Source organism: Megalobrama amblycephala, linkage group LG21 (assembly GCF_018812025.1).
Source record: "Megalobrama amblycephala isolate DHTTF-2021 linkage group LG21, ASM1881202v1, whole genome shotgun sequence".
NCBI lineage: Eukaryota > Metazoa > Chordata > Actinopteri > Cypriniformes > Xenocyprididae > Megalobrama > Megalobrama amblycephala.
In genome coordinates, this window is record NC_063064.1 from 90,940 (window position 1) to 113,390 (window position 22,451).

Here is a 22,451-nt window from a genome sequence, read left to right on the forward strand (position 1 = left end):
GAAAAAAAGGCAAAATTGCGCAATGTAAACTCAGAATTCTAAAATAAAATAAATAATAATAATTAAAATTCCACAACATAAACTTAGAATTCTGACAAAAAAAGTCGCACAGAATTTCCTCAATTCTGAGGAAAGTTTATCTTGTAAACTCAAAATTAACTGTGAGATGTAAACACTGTTTGATGAGTTTGTACCTTGCATTTAGGAGCTATTAAAAAAAAACAGAATTGTGAGATATAAACTCAGAATTCAGAGGAAAAACGTCAAAATTGTGAGATGTAAAAACGTTAGAAAACGTATAAAAACGATTCTAAAGTGGTTATAAAAGTAATGTTGTTCTGTGGTGGAGGACAGAGAGCTGAAGCTGTGTCAGTGTCAGTCAGGTTTTTCTGGCTCGTTCACTTTCATCCTGACAAATGAACTGATTCATCTTCCACAGGGTTAACAATGAAAAGGAACAGCGTTTATAAGTTTCTGTCCGTGTTTTCTTGTCTAATTGTCTGTGTTTTCCTTTTGTTTTGGGTTTTTGTCTTTTATTCGATGGTTTTGGCACCATAAGCCTCTTTTGGACATTCTCATGAACGCAACGCAAGAGGTTTGACGGCATCTAACCCGTTTAAACGACTGTTTCACCTTATTTACCAGCATCTGCTCGTCGTTTATATAACTGCAGGACAGTATAACGCTTTAAAACATTTATAACTCATCAGAAAAGCGTTTCTGCTAACACTGAACTCAAGTCAAACCCTGAAGATCACTCAATCTTACAGATAGTTAGCTTCTCCTAGTCGATACACCCGCGGAAACTGCAGCACGACTTTCACGATGCCGGTATTTTGATTTTTAAATTAATTTTTAAGTCATTTGTAAACTCTAGCTGCAACGAATACGAAAACAAACCGACTGCGCATGCGTGGAGGATGACCGTGATCACATGACGCCGACTAGGAAGTGCTTGTCTGGTAAGTGATGTTTCTATCATGTGTGTTTAGTGCTGTGTTTATCATTTACATGAATATAATTGACACTAATCACAAGTCAGATATTATGCTATTTACTGCAGCATGTGAAAACAGACAAACAAACAAACAAAAACACTGACAGACTCGATGTTTTACGGAAGCAGACAGAAGTTACTAACATTACAATAATAAACAACGCAGATTTTACTTGTATTATCTTGACAGACGTTTTGTCAGATTAATACAATGATTATTTTCCTATTGATTGAAAGCCAAGCCTGTTGAAGAGAGAAAAAGAGGAACTACTTTTTCAAAACTATCACTTCCACAAATCTAATCTAACAGGAATTTTAATGTTATTATAAGAAAATAATCTATCAGTCTATCAGCATCGAGAGTGTATTTTAAGAGTGCATTTTACTATTTAAAATGTTATTTTATTTTGACATATCAAGATATCTTGTCATTTTATCACTGTGAATTAGAATCTTGTTGTGTTGAGTGCTTTGAAACTGAAAAAAATTAAATTATATTATAATTATTTTTTATCAGATCAAAATATTTGTGTTTACAGCACCTAAAGATTCAACAAAAATACTTAATGACTGAATACAGTGATCTCATGTTGTCTTGATATTGCATTATTTTTCCTTGTCTTTCATATCGTCTTGATATTGCATTATTTTTCATTCTTTTTCTGTGTCTTGTCTTTCATATCATCTTGATATTGCATTATTTTGCATTCTTTTTCTGTGTCTTGTCTTTCATATCATCTTGATATTGCATTATTTTGCATTATTTTTCTGTCTTGTCTTTCATAAGAGTGTGTGAGGAATCCAAACATCAGTCCTGATGGCAGCTGAATCGACGGCGAAGCTGCAGTTTGCCCCGTTCTGCAGTGCCCTGGAGGCGGGATTCTGGCATCAGCTGACCCAGAAGAAACTCAACGACTACCACTTAGACGAAAGTCCAAAAAACATCAAAGGCTATTACTATAACGGTGAGTAAGGGAAATGTAATTCTGACAGCATAATACGGAAGTTGCACTGGTCTTTTCTTGTCTATTGTGCCGTATATCAGAGTGAAACGCTTTGCAAACAAGAACAAATGTAGGGCGGGGCTTGATTTTGTCTGTGGGGAATTGATTGGATGGTTGTGGTTTGCTATTGGTGGATCTTATGTGAGTGACAGGTTGCCCCGCCCTCATCATCAGAGAAGAGATGCTGCAAGAGGGAGGAGAAGATAATCTGATTCAACATGAATTTAACACAGTAATGATGCACATTTATAAATCATTTATAATAAGCAGTGTAATATTCCATTAATAAAGTAAGAATTGTCCATTTTGATTTTATGATGACTTCAAGTTTTGACATAAGGATTATTGTTTCTGGATCCAAGCTTTTTAAATCTTAGCATACACTACAGTCTCTGGGCTCATGGCGTCGCAGACACAAATATTTTAATGATTCATAAAAGATGAATCACTGTCTGGCCATCTGAGATTGTGATATGGAGTTAAAGGTTATCGTGATATTTTGGTGTCTGATAAAGTGTTTGGACATGTGACAAGCTAAATGGAGATCATTCAGGCATTCAGCTGCGCCATTCTGATTAAATTGAGAATCAAATTTTTTTTTGTAAACAGATCACAATTCTAAATAGACAGCTAAACAAAACAATTTACTAAAAAATGTTAATTGCTGCAGTCTATTTAAAACATTTAATCTGTTTGAATGAATGATTCAATGACTCACTCATAAACACTTCATTTGTTTCATTACTGGATAAATTAGCGTTTTTGAATGAATCTCTTGAATGAATGATTCAATGACTCACTCATAAAGACTTCACTTGTTTCATTACTGGATAAATTAGCATTTTTGAACGAATCTCTTGAATGAATGATTCAATGACTCACTCATAAACACTTCATTTGTTTCATTACTGGATAAATTAGCGTTTTTGAACGAATCTCTTGAATGAATGATTCAATGACTCACTCATAAACACTTCATTTGTTTCATTACTGGATAAATTAGCGTTTTTGAATGAATCTCTTGAATGAATGATTCAATGACTCACTCATAAAGACTTCACTTGTTTCATTACTGGATAAATTAGCATTTTTGAACGAATCTCTTGAATGAATGATTCAATGACTCACTCATAAAGACTTCACTTGTTTCATTACTGGATAAATTAGCATTTTTGAACGAATCTCTTGAATGAATGATTCAATGACTCACTCATAAACACTTCATTTGTTTCATTACTGGATAAATTAGCATTTTTGAACGAATCTCTTGAATGAATGATTCAATGACTCACTCATAAAGACTTCACTTGTTTCATTACTGGATAAATTAGCATTTTTGAACGAATCTCTTGAATGAATGATTCAATGACTCACTCATAAACACTTCATTTGTTTCATTACTGGATAAATTAGCATTTTTGAACGAATCTCTTGAATGAATGATTCAATGACTCACTCATAAACACTTCATTTGTTTCATTACTGGATAAATTAGCATTTTTGAACGAATCTCTTGAATGAATGATTCAATGACTCACTCATATGGCCTGCGTTCCACTCCAGTTTTAGACACACTCGCAAACTTCCTTGAGCACTTCCCCTCAAGGGAATCCCTGCTGCCATTTTGAAGTGCGTTCCAATTTGTGAAGTGGACAAGATAAGTTTAAATGGACAGACCCTCGCTCCCTCGATTTGACACTTCAGGCAGCTCCATATACCACAATGCAACACGGTTGTGACATCACCGCACATCGCATCTAATTTACCCCACCACAAACAACTCTACGATATTAATTACTTTTTAAAAGTATTTAAAACAACTCAAACACTCTTATATATACAGTTGCAAGAAAAAGTATGTGAACCACTTGCAGAATCTGTGAAAATGTGAATAATTTTAACAAAATAAGAGAGATCATTCAAAATGCATGTTATTTTTTATATAGTACTGTCCTGAGTAAGATATTTTACATAAAAGATGTTTATATATAGTTCACAAGACAAAAAATAGCTGAATTTATTAAAATAAACCCATTCATAAGTATGTGAACCCTTGATTCTCAATACTGTGTGTGGTTACCTGATGATCCACGACTGTTTTTTTGTTTTGTGATGGTTGTTCATGAGTCTCTTGTTTGTCCTGAGCAGTTAAACTGAGCTCTGTTCTTCAGAAAAATCCTCCAGCTCCTGCAGATTCTTCAGTTTTCAAGCATTTTTGCATATTTGAACCCTTTCCAGCAGTGACTGAATGATATTGAGATCCGTCTTTTCACACTGAGGACAACTGAGGGACTCAAACTCAACTATTAAAAAAGGTTCAAACATTCACTGATGCTCCAGAAGGAAACACGATGCATTAAGAGTCGGGGGGTGAAAACTTTTGAATTCAAATATCAAGGTAAATTGTATTTAATTTGTCTTCCGGGAAACATGCAAGTATCTTCTGTTGGTTCTGAAGGGCAGTACTAAATGAAAAACAATGATATTTAAACAAAATGAGAAAAATTGTGACATCTTCATCCTGTTCAAAAGTTTTCACCCCCGACTCTTAATGCATCGTGTTTCCTTCTGGAGCATCAGTGAATGTTTGAACCTTTTTTAATAGTTGAGTTTGAGTCCCTCAGTTGTCCTCAGTGTGAAAAGACGAATCTCAAAATCATACAGTCACTGCTGGAAAGGGTTCAAATATGCAAAAGATGCTTGAAAACTGAAGAATCTGCAGGATCTGGAGGATTTTTCTGAAGAACAGAGCTCAGTTTAACTGCTCAGGACAAACAAGAGACTCATGAACAACCATCACAAAACACAAAAACAGTCGTGGATCATCAGGTGACCACACACAGTATTGAGAATCAATGCTTCACATACTTATGAATGGGGTTATTTTAATAAATTCAGCTATTTTTTTGCCTTATGGATTATATGTAAACATATTTTATGTAAAATATCTTACTCAGGACAGTACTAAATAAAAATAACATGCATTTTGTATGATCTCTCTTATTTTGTTAACATTTTTCACATTTTCAAAGATTCTGCAACTGGTTCACATACTTTTTCTTGCAACTGTGTATATATATATATATATATATATATATATATATATATATATATATATATATATATATTCAATAATAAATCAACTCCATATAGCGGATTCTATGGGATTCTGATCAAGGGCCTAGTACATTTCAATTCAGCCCATTGCAAGGGTTCCACCAGTAGTGGGCACTCATGCAACGTAAACAATGACGTACATCTGAGTCAGCGAGACTGAGGGAAGTTAGCGAGGGAATGGCATAAAAAAATGAACTAGAACGCAGCCAAAGACTTGAATTGTTTCATTACTGGATGAATCAGTGTTTTTGAATGAATCTTTTGAATGAATGATTCAATGACAAATTACAGGGTTTTTTTTTTAACAGTCACTTATCGCCACCTACTGGTGTAACAATCTTATTGATACAATCTTTATTTGAAGCATCGAGTTTCTTTCAAAAGGTGATTTACTCTATTTTGATCGCTCTCATAGACATCAGTGTTTATATCCGAACTATAATCTTTTATCTCAGTACTTCTGTGATAATCTGAATTATTGTGAGACAGAAATAATGACACTGTGTGGTTGCGAAGACTGTTTGTGAAGCTGTTTCATATCTATACATGACAACTGCTCTGGATCAGAACAGATCTGAATGTTCGCTGTGATCAGACTGCATAACCTGATTTTACTGAGTTCAACATGTTCCTGGGTCAATATTTTTGTTGATTCTGGAGCAACATTCAAATCAACCAATCAGATTTGAGGGACAAGTTTACAGATTATGTCAAGTTTAGGCTTAAAATCATGAATTGGTGCTTCTACATCAGCGTTATTCATCTATCATTTCCCTCTGATTTTTGGGATAACTTGGTTAGGGTTAAGTTTAGGGGTAGGAATAGGGTTAAGACTAAATTTTCAGACTGGAATGTTGTTCAAAATATGTTGACCCAGGAACGCATCTAGCTCCGCAATATCAGGACGTGCGATCGTACTTGTCAAAGCTTTAATAGACAGAGTCGAATCGCTGTCATTTAGGAACAAGATTGCGTGTATGTTTTTGGATCGAGATCGGCATCTTTTAACGATTAATTGTGCAGCTCTAGCATGTACATTCTGCCTACAATATACATGCTGCATACTGCAGGAATATTAATAGTATAGTAGTGTGTTATATTTCACTTACACTTCCTAAACAACCAATATGACATTTTCTCTTGGATTTATACTGACACAGTCAGCTTGGATTCAGCATCATTTAAAGGTGTTAAGTTACAGATGCCATTGTAGCAATGCTCTGCTTTCCTGTAACCGATGAATCATTTATTTATTTCACAACCGAACGTGTCTGAGAATACTTAATGCACCTTTAAGCTGTAATATAATGCAAATGTTTTGTTATATATTGCAGGTGATGCTGTTGGCTTGCCGACTCGCTTGACACTGGAGTTCAGCGCATTTGATGCGTAAGTTTTGTGTAATAAAAGCATGTAATGTAGTGGGTTATTCTGCAAGCCTTGGATAATGGCCCCAATATCACGTCTGTTACTTGTGAAATTAATGATTTTTCTTGCCAGTTAAATCCTTAAGGATTGTTTCAGTAGAATTCATTTCACATTCATGATGGCTGAGTAATTGCACAGGCCACACAGCACAGCTTGCAGCGCAGTAGTCTGATGGAGCCGTCACTTCTGACCGGCTCCATTCTCAACTAAACATAAAATTGCTTCTTTTTTCTTGTTTTTTATTAAACCGTGGTTTATTGAACAAACTCTGTCTCTCTCTTTAAATAAATTCAATTATAATTAACATTTTCTTAAGGATAAAAAATCTATATCAGCTAAACTGTAAACTATAGGTGCACTTTCTTGCACATTACTATAATATTAAAGGTTACAATTAACAAAAGAGACCAAACTATTAACCCTCTGGTGCTCTTCGGTCATTTTTGACTGAAAAATGTTACTTTTTCTCTACTTTTTAAGGATTTTTTACTTCATCGAAATGGTACGAAACTTGGTAAAGGTTTTGGCACTTGGACAAAAAAAAAAATAAAAATCATGTACATGATTCGAAAGCTTAAATGGTCCTGAAAAAAATAGTCACACTTGTGCTCCTCGTGGTCAAAAACTGCATTGGAAATGAATGGGAGATGAATTTCATCTAGTGGAAGCGTTTGGTACTGCGCCAAACAAAATCTGATTGAAAGCTAATTTTTTAAGAAATCAAGCTCAGATTTGGAACACAACTTGTTTGGATTTATGCCTTTGATTTTCTTGCAGTTTTAGAGTAAAACATGTTTTTGCAAATATATTTCATATAAAAATTGAAAAATTGTATTTTTGAGCATTTTTCATAACAATAATTGTAAAATTCTGTAACTTTTTTCAAGTTAACTTTTTAAAAACTTTTTTCACTTAAGCAATAATTTGCCAGTGTCATCTTTAAAAAGAGACCAAAGTTAAGTCTTTGCTCCAAAGCATTCAAAAGTTATTTTTAAGTTGGAAATTTCATTTTCTGGTCTATGATCAAAAAGTGAATAAATGGATAATAACTACAGCATAAATATAATTTAGTACCATAAAATCCCTTAAAAATACAAAATATTTGATGAAAAACATTATTGAACTAAAATATAGTACATTCATTTCATTGAAAAAAAACAAACAAAATCAGCCGTTTTTGACCGACACGCGAAGGGTTAAATTCAGTTGCTTTTTTTTTAGATATAATAATCAACACTCAAAACAAAACAAAAAAACAACACAAACATGTACTGTAAGCTGCACATAAGGCAGGATTTGCATTAACTTCTAATTATAAAATTACTTTTCAATTATTTTTCTACTTCAATTCATTTTTGAAATATAATAATTTACACAGTTTCTGTCATAACTTGTCTTCATGACAAATTTATTTAAACATATTAAATAAGACATTACTAACATGTATATATAATGAATATATAAGCTAATATAGTGCATATATTTAGTGAAATGCTCCCTCTAGAGTTCATTTCTCTTGTGAACTAACATGCTGTGGACACTGAATGACTTACCTGAGGTAAATGTAATGATATTATTTTCCAGCTGTTTCAATGATGTCTTTCCATGGATGAAACACTGGTTTTCTAAATAACAAACCCTGGTTGAAGAGCTAGCTTGCTAATATTAATACGTGAGGGCTGCAAATAGTATATATACAATGAACTGAATATTGCATATAGTGAATGTAATATTCCCAAACGTAATTAATGCAGTGTATGAATGTCATGTTTCAGTGATGGACCCACACCTGCTCGCTGCTGTCCAGCTCCTGGAACTCTCTACAACACCAACACATTAGAAGCCTTCAAATCCACTGACAAGAAGGCTCTCCTGGATCAAGCAGCCAATGAGGTGGAGGCCTTTGATTCACTCATAATTAATTGTGCCTGCTGATAGCATGTTTTATTTGCACACGCTAAATTAATTATACACTTTCTTTCACTGCGTATCTGGATGCTGAACATCTTTCTCCATCATTTGATAAATTACTGTTGTCTTCTTAATACGATTCTGTTGGCCGCCTGCTTTCTTATACACAGTGATAATCGCATTGGCCAAATAACTGAATTTTGTGAATAAGGCCCAGTCTGTTGTAACCCCCAATGTTTTAAGAAAAAATGACAATGTCTTAATTCAAATGCTCTGAAATGCTGTGCGCAAAAGTGCTGCAGTTGTTTAGTGAATTTGGCCCAGAATGTGTTTCACTGTGTGAATGCACAACATTTTTACTATTGCATTTGCATTAACCAGGGGGCTTTTATTTTGATGGAAACTGCAGCTTTTATTTTGGTGGAAAACTATAGTTTCTTTGAAAACAGCTTCATCTCATTACAAATCTAGTGAAATCTTCCTACAAAAATGTCTGAAATTATGTGAATGTACATGCAGAGATGGAATGCATTCACTGTGAACTGAGCCTTTCTGAGCCATGGAAAACATCGGATCATGTGCTGGTTGTGTGAGCAAAGTGCACGCTTCGCTCTGAAACACGCAGAGCAAACAGACTATATACTTGTTTAATAAAATGGCAGTCTTTTGCAATTTGATAACAGCACAAAGCCATATTGCACTATTGATTTTAGTTCGTTTGACAGATACTTTGCCCAAGCAATGGCGCAAAAAACTTTAGAGACCTTTTACGTTCTTATGAGAATTTTTAAAATATTTTGGGTTCGTTATGAAACTGTGATGGTACAGATATATAGCGGGCCACCAGAGTCTAGGTAATTCATACATAACAATTTATAGCTGCCTTTTAAATTTGAGGAAGAGGATGAGGGTCTGTTGCATCTAAAAGATTGAGAACCCCTGGCGTTAACTATATCGGAAATAATTTCTGGTACATCTCAGTTTAATTAATACTAGTAGTGTTGTCTTCTTCACAGATTTGGAGCGCTATTCAGTCAGGCGCTGCGGTGAACGACTCCTCAATTCTTAACAAATTCATCCTCTTGACATTTGCGGTTTGTATGCCATCATCTTAGAAAATGTCCCTATAAATTAATGTCCTTTCATCTATGTGTTTCTGACTGGTCTTTTTGTTGATCCAGGATCTGAAGAAATATCATTTCTATTATTGGTTCTGCTTTCCTGCCCTTTGCTTTCTGGAGGGAGTCCAACTGGTGCAGGAGCCGCTGTCATTAGAGAAGAGTTTCTCTGACAAACAGGTGCGCTGATAACACACTACTGACGAGGACGTTTTGTGTGAAGGATAATGAGCCATTAGTCAGTGCATTATGGGAAGCATGTGCTGATTAGAATTATTAATTCAATGTTGATTATTTGAATACATAATATCATATAGGCCTGATGTAGCGTACAGAGTGGCACCAAAGAGTATATAGAAAAAGGTGTGCTATTATGCAGTTTCACAAAGTCTTAATGTTGTTCTTGTGCTCTACTAGAACAGATTTTCATGCTTGAATGTTGATTATTTTCCTCATATTCTCCACTGTTGCGTCTGTCAGAAAGTCTGTCTTTAGTTCCAGTCTCAATGAAGATTAATAAATGCTTTAGAAGTGTTGTTCATTGTTAATTCTTGTTAACTAAAGTTAACAAATATTGTAAAGTGTTACCAGACATTTTTATGTTTGACTTAAGTGTCTAAAATTAGTTTTGGAGCCGCTGTAAAAGTTTGATGTCATTGTGTTTCATGAGATTGTTTTGGATTGATCTGTTTCACAGATATTGAGCTTGCAAGCGGCGTATGACAATCTCTGCGCCTCAAGCGGTACGACGGCTGTCCCGCATTTCTTGCTCAAGTACACAGATGAAAGTGTTGAAGTCGCTCCTCTGAAAGACTTGAACTCCTTCTTCCCAGACCTAAAGAAGGTAATTTCCAGGATAAAGCAGTGGTATTTTACTTTTTATTTTTAGATTTATTACTATTTTGTATTAGCTTTTATTTTTATATTTTTAATTTTCGTGTTAATTTTAGTTTAGATGTTTTAGTTTTAGTTTTTAGATGTGCTTTTGTCATATTATACGTTTTGCTTATTTAGGTTTATTAAGTTTTTAGTTAGTTTTAGTTTTTATTTATTTCCAGTTAATACTTTTAGTGCTTCAACTTAAACCTATTTCAGTTTAAAGCAACATTTCTCATTTTTGTTTAGTTTAAATTTTTCAACTTCATTTTATGTTTAATTTCAATTGACAGAAATGTTTTTGAATATTTTGTTAGTTTTAGATAATAATAACCCTAAAGTTTAATCATTATTAATGGAATATTCTTGGTTAAAGGGTTAGTTCACCCAAAAATGAAAATAATGTCATTAATTACTCACCCTCATGCCGTTCCACACCCGTAAGACCTTCGTTCATCTTCAGGACACAAATTAAGACATTTTTGATGAAATCCGATGGCTCAGTGAGGCCTGCATAGCCAGCAATGACATTTCCTCTCTCAAGATCCATTAATGAACTAAAAACATATTTAAATCAGTTCATGTGAGTACAGTGGTTCAATATTAATATTATAAAGCGACGAGAATATTTTTGGTGCGTCAAAAAAACAAAATAACAACTTATATAGTGATGGCTGATTTCAAAACACTGCTTCAGGAAGCTTCGGAGCGTTATGAATCAGTGTATTGAATCATGATTCAGATCGCGTGTCAAACCGCCAAACTGCTGAAATCATGTGACTTTGGTGCTCCGAACCGCTATTCATGAGATATTGTTAAAAAGTTTTTGTTTTTTTGGCGCACCAAAAATATTCTCGTCGCTTTATAATATTAATATTGAACCACTGTACTCACATGAACTGATTTAAATATGTTTTTAGTACATTAATGGATCTTGAGAGAGGAAATGTCATCGCTGGCTATGCAGGCCTCACTGAGCCATCGGATTTCATCAAAAATATCTTGATTTGTGTTCTGAAGATGAATGAAGGTCTTACGGGTGTGGAACGACATGAGGGTGAGTAATAAATGACATTATTTTCATTTTTGGGTGAACTAACCCTTTAACTTAATTTCTGTCAGCAACATTTGTGGCATGCTGTAGATTATCATATTTAATAATTGGACTATCTATGAAACGAATCAAAGTTGTGCTCTGTGGAGGCTGAGTAAGTGTCACAGATGATGCTCAAGTATTTAACCCAGAATATCCCTTGTAATAATTGGATTGGCATTTAATTCTTGACAGTATGTCAGTATAATATGGAGGTGTTCTGGTATGTTTTCTAGATTACTGTGGGTGTGTATGACCCGTGCTCACTGCCTCAACATCCGGGCTGGCCGCTCAGAAACCTCCTCATCCTCCTCGCAAAAAAATGGTACGTCTGTTATAGTGAGCTTTTCCAACACGCATCCCACTGGTGTTAAATTATAGCCCTGCTTCCACAGCTCCACTCGTTTCCTCCTGACGTTACTTTCAATCTCAAACGTGTTTGTTCTGCAACTGAATGAATGTGAGAAAATATGATTTCCAACCATCTGCTAATATTGTGGGTTTGTGAGAATGTATTGCACTGATCACGGGTGTCGATTCATTGACTTTATGTCTGAAGTTTGATATGTGTATACTCAAATTATGTACAGTACTATGATGTTGATTATTTGTTAGTCATGTAGCAGACACCCTTACAAAAATACAGTGGCGGCACACTGTAAAATCTGTGAAATTTTACTATAAAAAATGGCAACTGAGCAACATTTTAAGTTTTATTAGCTGAAATTATGAAATAGCTGAAATATCAGTTATAATTTATTAACAGTCATATTAAAAGGGAACCTATAACACCCCTTTCACAAGATGTAATATCAGTCTCTGTTGTCTCCAGAATGTGTCTGTGAAGTTTCAGCTCAAAATCCCCCACAGATCATTTATTATAGCTTGTCAAATTTGCCTCTATTTGGGTGTGAGCAAAAACACGCCGTTTTTGTGTGTGTCCCTTTAAATGCAAATGAGCTGCTGCTCCCGCCCCCTTTCCAGAAGAGGGCGGAGCTTTAACAGCTCAACAACAACAAAGCTGGAGAATCTCACGCAGCCAAAATGAGGATTGTCAGTAACGGTGTTCAGCCTTACATTGTTCAAACCGGAGTCGACACTGATGGAGAGACTCAGGAAGAAGTTACAACTTTTAGACGTTTCTGAATGGTTAGTGGATAAATTGATGTAGTTGCTGTGGAGTTGATTCAACTCATCCACTAGCATGTGCCGTCATGTTCATCTTTTGTGTTGAATTGACCCTCGTTTGTGAAGCAGTCCGGCGTAAAATGACGGCATGTCAACAACACTCTACTACAACAACTCTTCCTCTTCTCTAAAGCAGCCCAACATGGACCCGCCCCCTTTGTTGTGTGTTCTCGGGGGCGGGGTTTATGTAAATTTTGGGGTTTGTGATGTCACAAACCTGGGAAGAAGCTCGTTATAAGTCACTACCAGCCGTTTAAAAAGTGATTTCTGTAAAAGAAAATATTTCTCTTTGCATTGAACTTTGAGCGTCGTTACTGCAGATGTTGTTTATGATCAAACAGCAACATTACAAAAGAAAGACAAAGCCATGCTTTTTTCCCCCACAAACTGAGGTAAATACTAATATATATATAGAAGATGCACACAATGTAATACGCACAAATACGAAACACCATCATGATAACACACGACACTAAAATAATGCAATACACAGTCATTTAACAACATAAGATTAAACCCTATGCATATACTGAAAACTAAGAATAACCCGATATTTCACTGTGTCAAAAGTGTCTCACAGGGAATTCTGGGAATGTCAGTATTTTACTGTGAAATTACACTAATGTCCCAGTAGATCTTTTACAGTTTTTCACCATATAGATTATTAACCACTCAGTTTTTACCGTAGCATTTACCATTAAAATCACCAAGACATTTAGCTGTCACTTCAGAGAATACTATAGTACATACCATGCTACATGTCCAAAACACATGGTATTACCTTGGTTCTACATCCATTAAATTGTGGGGTTATTTATACTTGATCAGTTCATGTGTTTCGATCGATTGGATTGCTATCTGACTTGATGCAATAAAAATATCTGCGCAAAATCCTGGGAGAATATAGTACTCAGCGATTGTAATGAGGATAACTGGGTGTCGGACTTCAGGATTTCCTATGCATCTGCTCACAAATCATCCCTCCTTCCCAAAAACCTCCCATTTCACATCTATAAAACGCCCAGAAAAACTGCACTACAAACTTGAAGTGTAGTGCAGGTGGAAGATTGTGGAGATATGGCTGCATTTTTCAGTTTTCCAGTGTTGAAATGTCATAGCAGTCCATCTGTGCTGACTCTTCTAGCCGTCGTCTCTTTGTAATGGTAAGTTTAAGGTCACTCAAAGACCATGTGTGCTCATAGTGCTGTGTGTTTGTCCGTGTGAATGCCAGGGGTTCACAGCTGGATGTTCTGGAGGTTTTGTGCTTCAGAGACAGAACTCTACAAGGGACCCGCTCCGTTCGGCACAGCATCATCTTTCGGGTCAAGCTCCCAGACCTCACGACTTCTGCAGGTAATTTATCATCTTCAGTCGAGTGAGTCAGAACAGCAGCACAAAGGCTGGGCTTTTATCTGGCTTCAGTCCTCAGTCTCTCTGCCATAGGTTAACATTTTTTTTTAAAGTGATATGAACTGTAAGTGAACTCTTCCTGCCAATTTATACAGTCTACTAACTATAGGTAACTAGTAGCAGTCATTAGAGTATTAGTACACTCAGGGTCTTCGGGGTCTCCACAGACCCCAGGCAACAAAATGCAATTTTGTAACAAAATGCTTGTTTTTTTTAAACAAATGTAATTTTACTCTGTTTATTAATGTTTTTACTCCACATTTGTGCAGTTTTTGGAGTATTTATCTTATTTTTTAAATTTATATAAATAAATTAAAAAATATTTTTTTTATACAAAACAGCTTTTTATGTAAAATTCACTTTATAAAAGACCCACATTTCTAAATTTCATTCATGGGCATAACATGGATAATTTGACATGGTTTAGTGTATGATTTTTGCCCATCTTTTGGAAAATGCAGTTATAAAAGTAAAAAAACTATAATTTTCACCAGTAGATGCTGCAGAGCTCCACTATGTGCTATTTGACTGACTGAAAGACATCTTTTCACAAGTATTTTTCAGTTGGATTCATATCTAAATATTCTGAAATCACAATTATAACAATAAAGGCTACTTTTTGTCAAAGTTTAGTATTTTTGTAATGAAAAAAATCAGTTTTCAATATTGTTCCATTATGATAAGACCCCGCTTAGAACAAATTGGACAAAATTCATCCTCAAAATCAACATTTTTGAAAAACTTTTTTTTTCAGTACAAAAAAATGCTAAACTTTGACAAAAAGTAATTTTTATTGTCTTTTATTGTCATAATTGTGATTTCATAATATTTAGATATAAATCCAACTGAAAAATACTTGTGAAAAGATGTCTTTCAGTCAGTCAAACAGCACATAGCAAATAGTGGAGCTCTGCAGCCATCTACTGGTAAAAGTGATATTTTTTTACTATTAAAACTGCATTTTCCAAAAGATGGGCAAAACTCTCACACTAAACCATGTCAAATTATCCATGTTATCCCCATGAATGAAAGTTAGAAATGTGGATCTTTTATAAAGTGAATTTTACATAAAAAGCTGTTTTTGTATAAAAAAATATTTATTTATTTATTTATATAAATTTAAAAGACATGACAAATCCTCCAAAAACTGCACAGATATGAAGTAAAAACATTAATAAACAGAGTAAAATTACATTTGTTTTTTAAAAAATAATTATTTTGTTACAAAATTACATTTTGTTGCCTGGGGTCTGCGGAGACCCTGAAGACCCTGAGTGTGACCCTTTTTTTTACACTAACATAAAAACAAGATATCACTCCATTTTTTTTTTCTTTGTAGATCTAGAAAGCGTTAACAACTGTACAAAGTTTCGTGTCATTTGGACAAAGAGAACTTTTTTTTTTATTTGAGCAAACGTCGTTTGGGGTTTGTGCAGACCCCAAAGACCCTATAAGGGTTAATATCTGCTAACACTTTATTTTGATGCTCCCAAACAGACATTCGACTGACTATGAGTAACTTTACCACTATGTCAACTTATTCTACTAATGGTTTCTGGTCAAACAGGGAGTGGAATATGGTCATGAAAAACAAAATTAGGGTTAGGCAAATTACTGAACAGGTGGTGCATCAGCTCAAAAATCTGCATCTCCAATATTTAAAATAAGTCACAGTCCTGTCTGTGTAAATCAGGCTAATTACAGACTGCGCTATATTCACAATATTATGTGTTATTTCATGGTATCCACCTGAATGTGTCTGGCTTTTGGTGTAATTAATTTCTGTTCATTTTAGCTGAACAAAAGCAGCCCATTATGCTGATTGATGTTGCAAACTGGTATTTATTTTCATATTATTTTACTTTATTATTGTAATCATACTGCACTTTATTATTATTCTTGTTTTTTACCTATAGCGGCTAATGTAAAAAAATATTTTTCTAATTCGTAAATAAATAAAAAAAATTATTAGAGGATGTTTTACAAGAAAGTACTATTTCTTGTCTTTCAAAATTTCATGTTTAATTCAATGTTCTGTTTATTTGTAATTATTTGGGTCATTGATGAATAAAGTTTTTAAAAGTGTAAAAAAACAATAGTGGAGATATAATTAATTTTGAAGTTTTATTAAGTGTTAACAATGAGATTATGTGGTTTTTATAATCAATTAACACTGATTTTGTCTTTTTTTTTTTTTTTTTACAAGATGGACAAAATTTGTAACCAAAAAAGTCCAAAATTTCGGTTTTACCGAATGACGATATTTTCGAACAATGCTAACAGGCTGATAGCTAGCAAAAGGACAATCATTAAAACATTTTATATTTAGTACAAGTTTTTAAAATATTACAACATTTTCCATATTTTATAGCGGTTGCACCGAATGACCTGATGTTTCAGGACATGCGTATGATCAAGAGAAAACATGAATTTATCAAATAGTTAAGAGAGAGTTAGTTACTTTGCTTCATGACCATGTGGTCCTTTGCAGGTGTCTGAATGATGTCACATCCTGTCACATGATATTGACCGCATGACTTGATCCAAAATGGTCCCTTTATATCGGTTACTCCGAATGACATCAATGAAATTAATTCTTTCTCATAACAAAGCGACGACTTCTACACATAATTTTAATATCATTTTGCACTATGTTGATATATGATGTTATAAAATCATGCCAGAATAAAAATATATACATTTATTATATTTTAAGATATTTTAATAAAAAATGAACGGTTGGACGGTTAAACCGAATGAATCGTTAAACCACTTCAGAATCTTTAAAATACCTTTATATGAAGCAAAATATAATCAAAACCTTCTGGATCCAATAAAAGACATACTTTGGATGTCATATCTTTGTTATTTATTATTATTAAGGCCTTTGGACAAAAGGTCACATCATTGACCCGTTTAAGAAATTCACTTGATTTCTGAGCAAAAATTGTTTCAAAGTAAGCCCTACACCAAGGTTTCTCAGTGTAGATCGTGGCGAGCTCAACCTGATTTTCTGTGTATGTTCAGTCAGTTGTTGAGGTCACAGCAGAAGATCGAGTAGAGTTTATTCTTCCTCAGCTAGGACATATCTGCTCAAACCCTTCGTCCATCCGACTGGCTTCATCGGTCATGAACTGATGGTGGAGATTCCCTGACATTCAGCTTCATCACACATCAGACTTGTGAATTCCTGTGGGAGTCTCTGCGCTGATGCTGTGAATTGCTGTGTGAATTGGGGCGAAACTGCCGGCTTTGAAAGGACAGCCTTATCGAAAGACCTTCCTGACCGAAATACAGTTATTCTATTTTCACATAGATGGCCTCTTTCATCGCTCTCTTAAACACTTACACCGCTGTCCTTGACGTGTGGTCTTTCCTCTTCTACATGGATGTCTTCACACTTCAGCGAGGTTTGCTTATGTGAATTGCACTAAAAAGTCCTATGATCTCAGAGTGTGTGATTGAAATCTGGGTAATCCAACATTATTTCACAAACTACATATGAGAGATAAAGTATCTCGTGTTCATGCGTTAAAAAACAGCTAGTCGGTTTGTGCAACTAATCATTTTTACTAGTTGCCAAGTCAGTTCTTTATGCAAATGAAAACAGTCTTTGCACCAATGGTCTGCTGCCATCATAGCAAATAAGCACAGCTGAAGTCATGTGATCGCCTCATGATTGAACTCCTACTAGCTTCAGTACAATTACAGCTATTGTTAGTTCATGTTAATTAATGCATTGACCAATGTTAATTAATAGGAGTGCATGGTAAAGTGTTATCTTATTTTCCAAGATTTTATGAAGTGAGAGAATTATGATAAAAACACCAAAATTTTATAAATAAAACTGAAGTCTGTTTACTTTTGCGTCATGTTTAAGTTGAATTACTTGTTTATGCAGTATGTCCAAAGAGCGTGGGTTGGGAGAAGAACCCGAAAGGGGCGATGGGACCCAGAAGTGTCAATCTCAGCGAATGTATGGACCCTAAAAGGTACTAAACGCGGGACGGACGTTTATACACTTTTGAAATGGTTTTCTCAGTGATTTTATTATTTCTTCAAGGCTGGCTGAGTCATCTGTCGATCTCAACCTGAAGCTGATGCGTTGGAGGCTGGTCCCGTCTCTGGATCTGGATAAGGTCGTGTCGACGAGGTGTCTGTTACTGGGAGCTGGAACTCTGGGATGCAATGTGGCAAGAACACTGATGGTGAGAGCCATTTACTTGGGATTTTCAGCAATTTATCTCATCTGACAGGTGATGGAAAAGCTTTCTTTGGCTTCAGTAAGGATTCCTTGGCTTGCTTTATGTCATTTAAGTGCTTATTTGCTTTCGCCATAATTGCTTCTTAATGGTTTTCGAAATAGTCGTAAGCTTAGGACTGTAATTATAGTCAGTAAGACGCAGATGCTGCCATTTCAAAATGATCATAAGATAAACATGTTGACAGAATGAAAATGAAAACGTCTTCATGCCAGTTAATTGCAACTTTAAGAGAGTTTTCACACTTGGTTCCAAAAATGGTTCTTAGTAATTGTGGCTTATATGTGAACGATCCAAATGAACCCAGACCCTTTTATTTATAGTGGTTCACTTATTATAGCGTGCCTTGTGAATGCAAAGTGTGTTTTTTTTTTTTTATGCATTTCATTTTTGACTATTGCAATGAAGACTTGAGGGTTTAACCTAATTGCCTTTCAAAGTCACATCAAAGTGACAGAAATATATTAATACTGCTTTAAAATAATATTCTAATATTCAATTTATTAGCAGCAGTATTATCACTCATAATAACTCATAATAATCATGATTCAAAATCTAGTGGTACAGATTTGAACAGTTTGAAGCAAAAGTGGCACCAGTTCACGTCTGAAATGGATCAAAATTAGTGCAATTTTAGAGTCAGGAACAGTGCGAAAATGAAGAAAACTTGTTTCACTTATTGAGGTCTGAGTTTTCTTCTTTTAAAGTCGGCGTGAAAGGGAAGATGCTCTAGTCTTTTCTTCACTGTTGTGACTTATATCCAAGTGAACAAATGTAGGGCGGGGCTTGATTTTGTCTGTGGGGAAGGTACTGAAATACTGCAAACTGCACAAGTGTTTAGTGAAGTTCTGGCTACATGTTTTCTGCTCTGTTTGTTTAAGGGCTGGGGTGTGAGGCACATCACTTTTGTGGACAACGCAAAGATCTCCTACTCGAACCCGGTGCGACAGCCGCTCTATGAGTTTGAAGACTGTCTGAGCGGTGGGAAGGTGAAAGCTCTCGCAGCGGTGGAAAGACTACAGAAGATCTTTCCTGGTGTGGTGAGGACTTTGAAATCTTTCAACAATATATAAAAGAGTGGAAAATGTAATGGACCAGGGGTCTCAAACTCAAATGCCTGAGAAGCACTGATATTAGAGCTGCACTATTAATCGTTAAAAGATTGTGGTCTTTATTCAAACACCCTCAAGATATTATTCCAAATGACAATGATTCACCTATTAAACCTTTGACAAGTATAATCACAGCAAACATTCAGATCTGTGTTGGCGCTGCAGATGTCATGTATAGATATGAAACAGCTTCATAAACAGTCACACAGTATTATTATTTCTGTCTCACAGTAATTCAGATTATCACAGAATACTGGGATAAAAGTTTATAGTTTGGATATAAACACTGATGTCTACAGTAGCGAAATAGAGTAAATCACCTTTTAAACGGAATTGGAGGCTTCAAATAAAGATTGAAGTGGCGACAAGTGACTATTAAAAATCATTCGTTCAAGAGATTAGTTCAAAAACGCAATTCATCCTGTAATGAAACAAGTGAAGTCTTTATGAGTGAGTCATTGAATCATTCATTCAAGAGATTCGTTCAAAAACTCTGATTCATCCAGTAATGAAACAAGTGAAGTCTTTATGAGTGAGTCATTGAATCATTCATTCAGTAGATTCGTTCAAAACTCTGATTCATCCAGTAATGAAACAAGCGACTTCTTTATGAGCCATTTGATCATTCATTCAAGAGATTTGTTCAAAAACGCGATTCATCCTGTAATGAAACAAGTGAAGTCTTTATGAGTGAGTCATTGAATCATTCATTCAAGAGATTCATTCAAAAACGCAATTCATCCTGTAATGAAACAAGTGAAGTCTTTATGAGTGAGTCATTGAATCATTCATTCAGTAGATTCGTTCAAAACTCTGATTCATCCAGTAATGAAACAAGCGACTTCTTTATGAGCCATTTGATCATTCATTCAAGAGATTTGTTCAAAAACGCGATTCATCCAGTAATGAAACAAGTGAAGTCTTTATGAGTGAGTGAGTCACTGTATCATTCATTTAAGAGATTCATTCAAAACTCTGATTCATCCAGTAATTAAACAAGTGAATTCTTTGAGTCATTTAATCATTCATTCAAGAGATTTGTTCAAAAACGCAATTCATCCTGTAATGAAACAAGTGAAGTCTTTATGAGTGAGTCACTGAATCATTCATTCAAGAGATTCGTTCAAAACTCTGATTCATCCTGTAATGAAACAAGTGAAGTCTTTATGAGTGAGTCATTGAATCATTCATTCAAGAGATTCGTTCAAAACTCTGATTCATCCAGTAATGAAACAAGTGAATTCTTTATGAGTCATTTGATCATTCATTCAAGAGATTTGTTCAAAAACGCGATTCATCCAGTAATGAAACAAGTGAAGTCTTTATGAGTGAGTCACTGAATCATTCATTCAAGAGATTTGTTCAAAACTCTGATTCATACAGTAATGAAACAAGTGAATTCTTTGAGTCATTTGATCATTCATTCAAGAGATTTGTTCAAAAATGCGATTCATCCAGTAATGAAACAAGTGAAGTCTTTATGAGTGAGTCACTGAATCATTCATTCAAGAGATTCGTTCAAAACTCTGATTCATCCTGTAATGAAACAAGTGAAGTCTTTATGAGTGAGTCATTGAATCATTCATTCAAGAGATTCGTTCAAAACTCTGATTCATCCTGTAATGAAACAAGTGAATTCTTTATGAGTCATTTGATCATTCATTCAAGAGATTTGTTCAAAAACGCGATTCATCCAGTAATGAAACAAGTGAAGTCTTTATGAGTGAGTCACTGAATCATTCATTCAAGAGATTCGTTCAAAACTCTGATTCATCCAGTAATGAAACAAGTGAATTCTTTGAGTCATTTGATCATTCATTCAAGAGATTTGTTCAAAAACGCGATTCATCCAGTAATGAAACAAGTGAAGTCTTTATGAGTGAGTCATTGAATCATTCATTCAAGAGATTTGTTCAAAACTCTGATTCATCCTGTAATGAAACAAGTGAAGTCTTTATGAGTGAGTCATTGAATCATTCATTCAAGAGATTCGTTCAAAACTCTGATTCATCCAGTAATGAAACAAGTGAATTCTTTATGAGTCATTTGATCATTCATTCAAGAGATTTGTTCAAAAACGTGATTTATCCAGTAATGAAACAAGTGAAGTCTTTATGAGTGAGTCACTGAATCATTCATTCAAGAGATTTGTTCAAAACTCTGATTCATCCTGTAATGAAACAAGTGAAGTCTTTATGAGTGAGTCATTGAATCATTCATTCAAGAGATTCGTTCAAAACTCTGATTCATCCAGTAATGAAACAAGTGAATTCTTTATGAGTCATTTGATCATTCATTCAAGAGATTTGTTCAAAAACGTGATTTATCCAGTAATGAAACAAGTGAAGTCTTTATGAGTGAGTCACTGAATCATTCATTCAAGAGATTTGTTCAAAACTCTGATTCATACAGTAATGAAACAAGTGAATTCTTTGAGTCATTTGATCATTCATTCAAGAGATTTGTTCAAAAACACGATTCATCCTGTAATGAAACAAGTGAAGTCTTTATGAGTGAGTCATTGAATCATTCATTCAAGAGATTCGTTCAAAACTCTGATTCATCCTGTAATGAAACAAGTGAAGTCTTTATGAGTGAGTCATTGAATCATTCATTCAAGAGATTTGTTCAAAACTCTGATTCATCCAGTAATGAAACAAGTAAATTCTTTATGAGTCATTTGATCATTCATTCAAGAGATTTGTTCAAAAACGCGATTCATCCAGTAATGAAACAAGTGAAGTCTTTATGGGTGAGTCACTGAATCATTCATTCAAGAGATTCGTTCAAAACTCTGATTCATCCTGTAATGAAACAAGTGAAGTCTTTATGAGTGAGTCATTGAATCATTCATTCAAGAGATTCGTTCAAAACTCTGATTCATCCAGTAATGAAACAAGTGAATTCTTTATGAGTCATTTGATCATTCATTCAA

General features: G+C 34.7%; 1 protein-coding gene across 1 annotated transcript in view; it reads left to right on the forward strand.

Annotated features, from left to right (window-relative positions):
- Positions 1 to 347: 347 nt before the first annotated feature.
- The window catches only part of atg7 (ATG7 autophagy related 7 homolog (S. cerevisiae)), a 97,125-nt gene continuing 75,021 nt past the window's right edge, over positions 348 to 22,451 (forward strand). The window contains exons 1-12 of the mRNA XM_048172227.1: positions 348 to 962; positions 1,785 to 1,962; positions 6,453 to 6,507; positions 8,322 to 8,439; positions 9,474 to 9,551; positions 9,639 to 9,755; positions 10,273 to 10,419; positions 11,781 to 11,869; positions 13,964 to 14,085; positions 18,044 to 18,134; positions 18,206 to 18,350; positions 19,286 to 19,444. Coding sequence (XP_048028184.1) covers positions 1,815 to 1,962; positions 6,453 to 6,507; positions 8,322 to 8,439; positions 9,474 to 9,551; positions 9,639 to 9,755; positions 10,273 to 10,419; positions 11,781 to 11,869; positions 13,964 to 14,085; positions 18,044 to 18,134; positions 18,206 to 18,350; positions 19,286 to 19,444 — 1,269 coding nt within the window. The 5' untranslated portion in view covers positions 348 to 962; positions 1,785 to 1,814. The remainder of the gene's footprint in view (positions 963 to 1,784; positions 1,963 to 6,452; positions 6,508 to 8,321; positions 8,440 to 9,473; positions 9,552 to 9,638; positions 9,756 to 10,272; positions 10,420 to 11,780; positions 11,870 to 13,963; positions 14,086 to 18,043; positions 18,135 to 18,205; positions 18,351 to 19,285; positions 19,445 to 22,451) is intronic.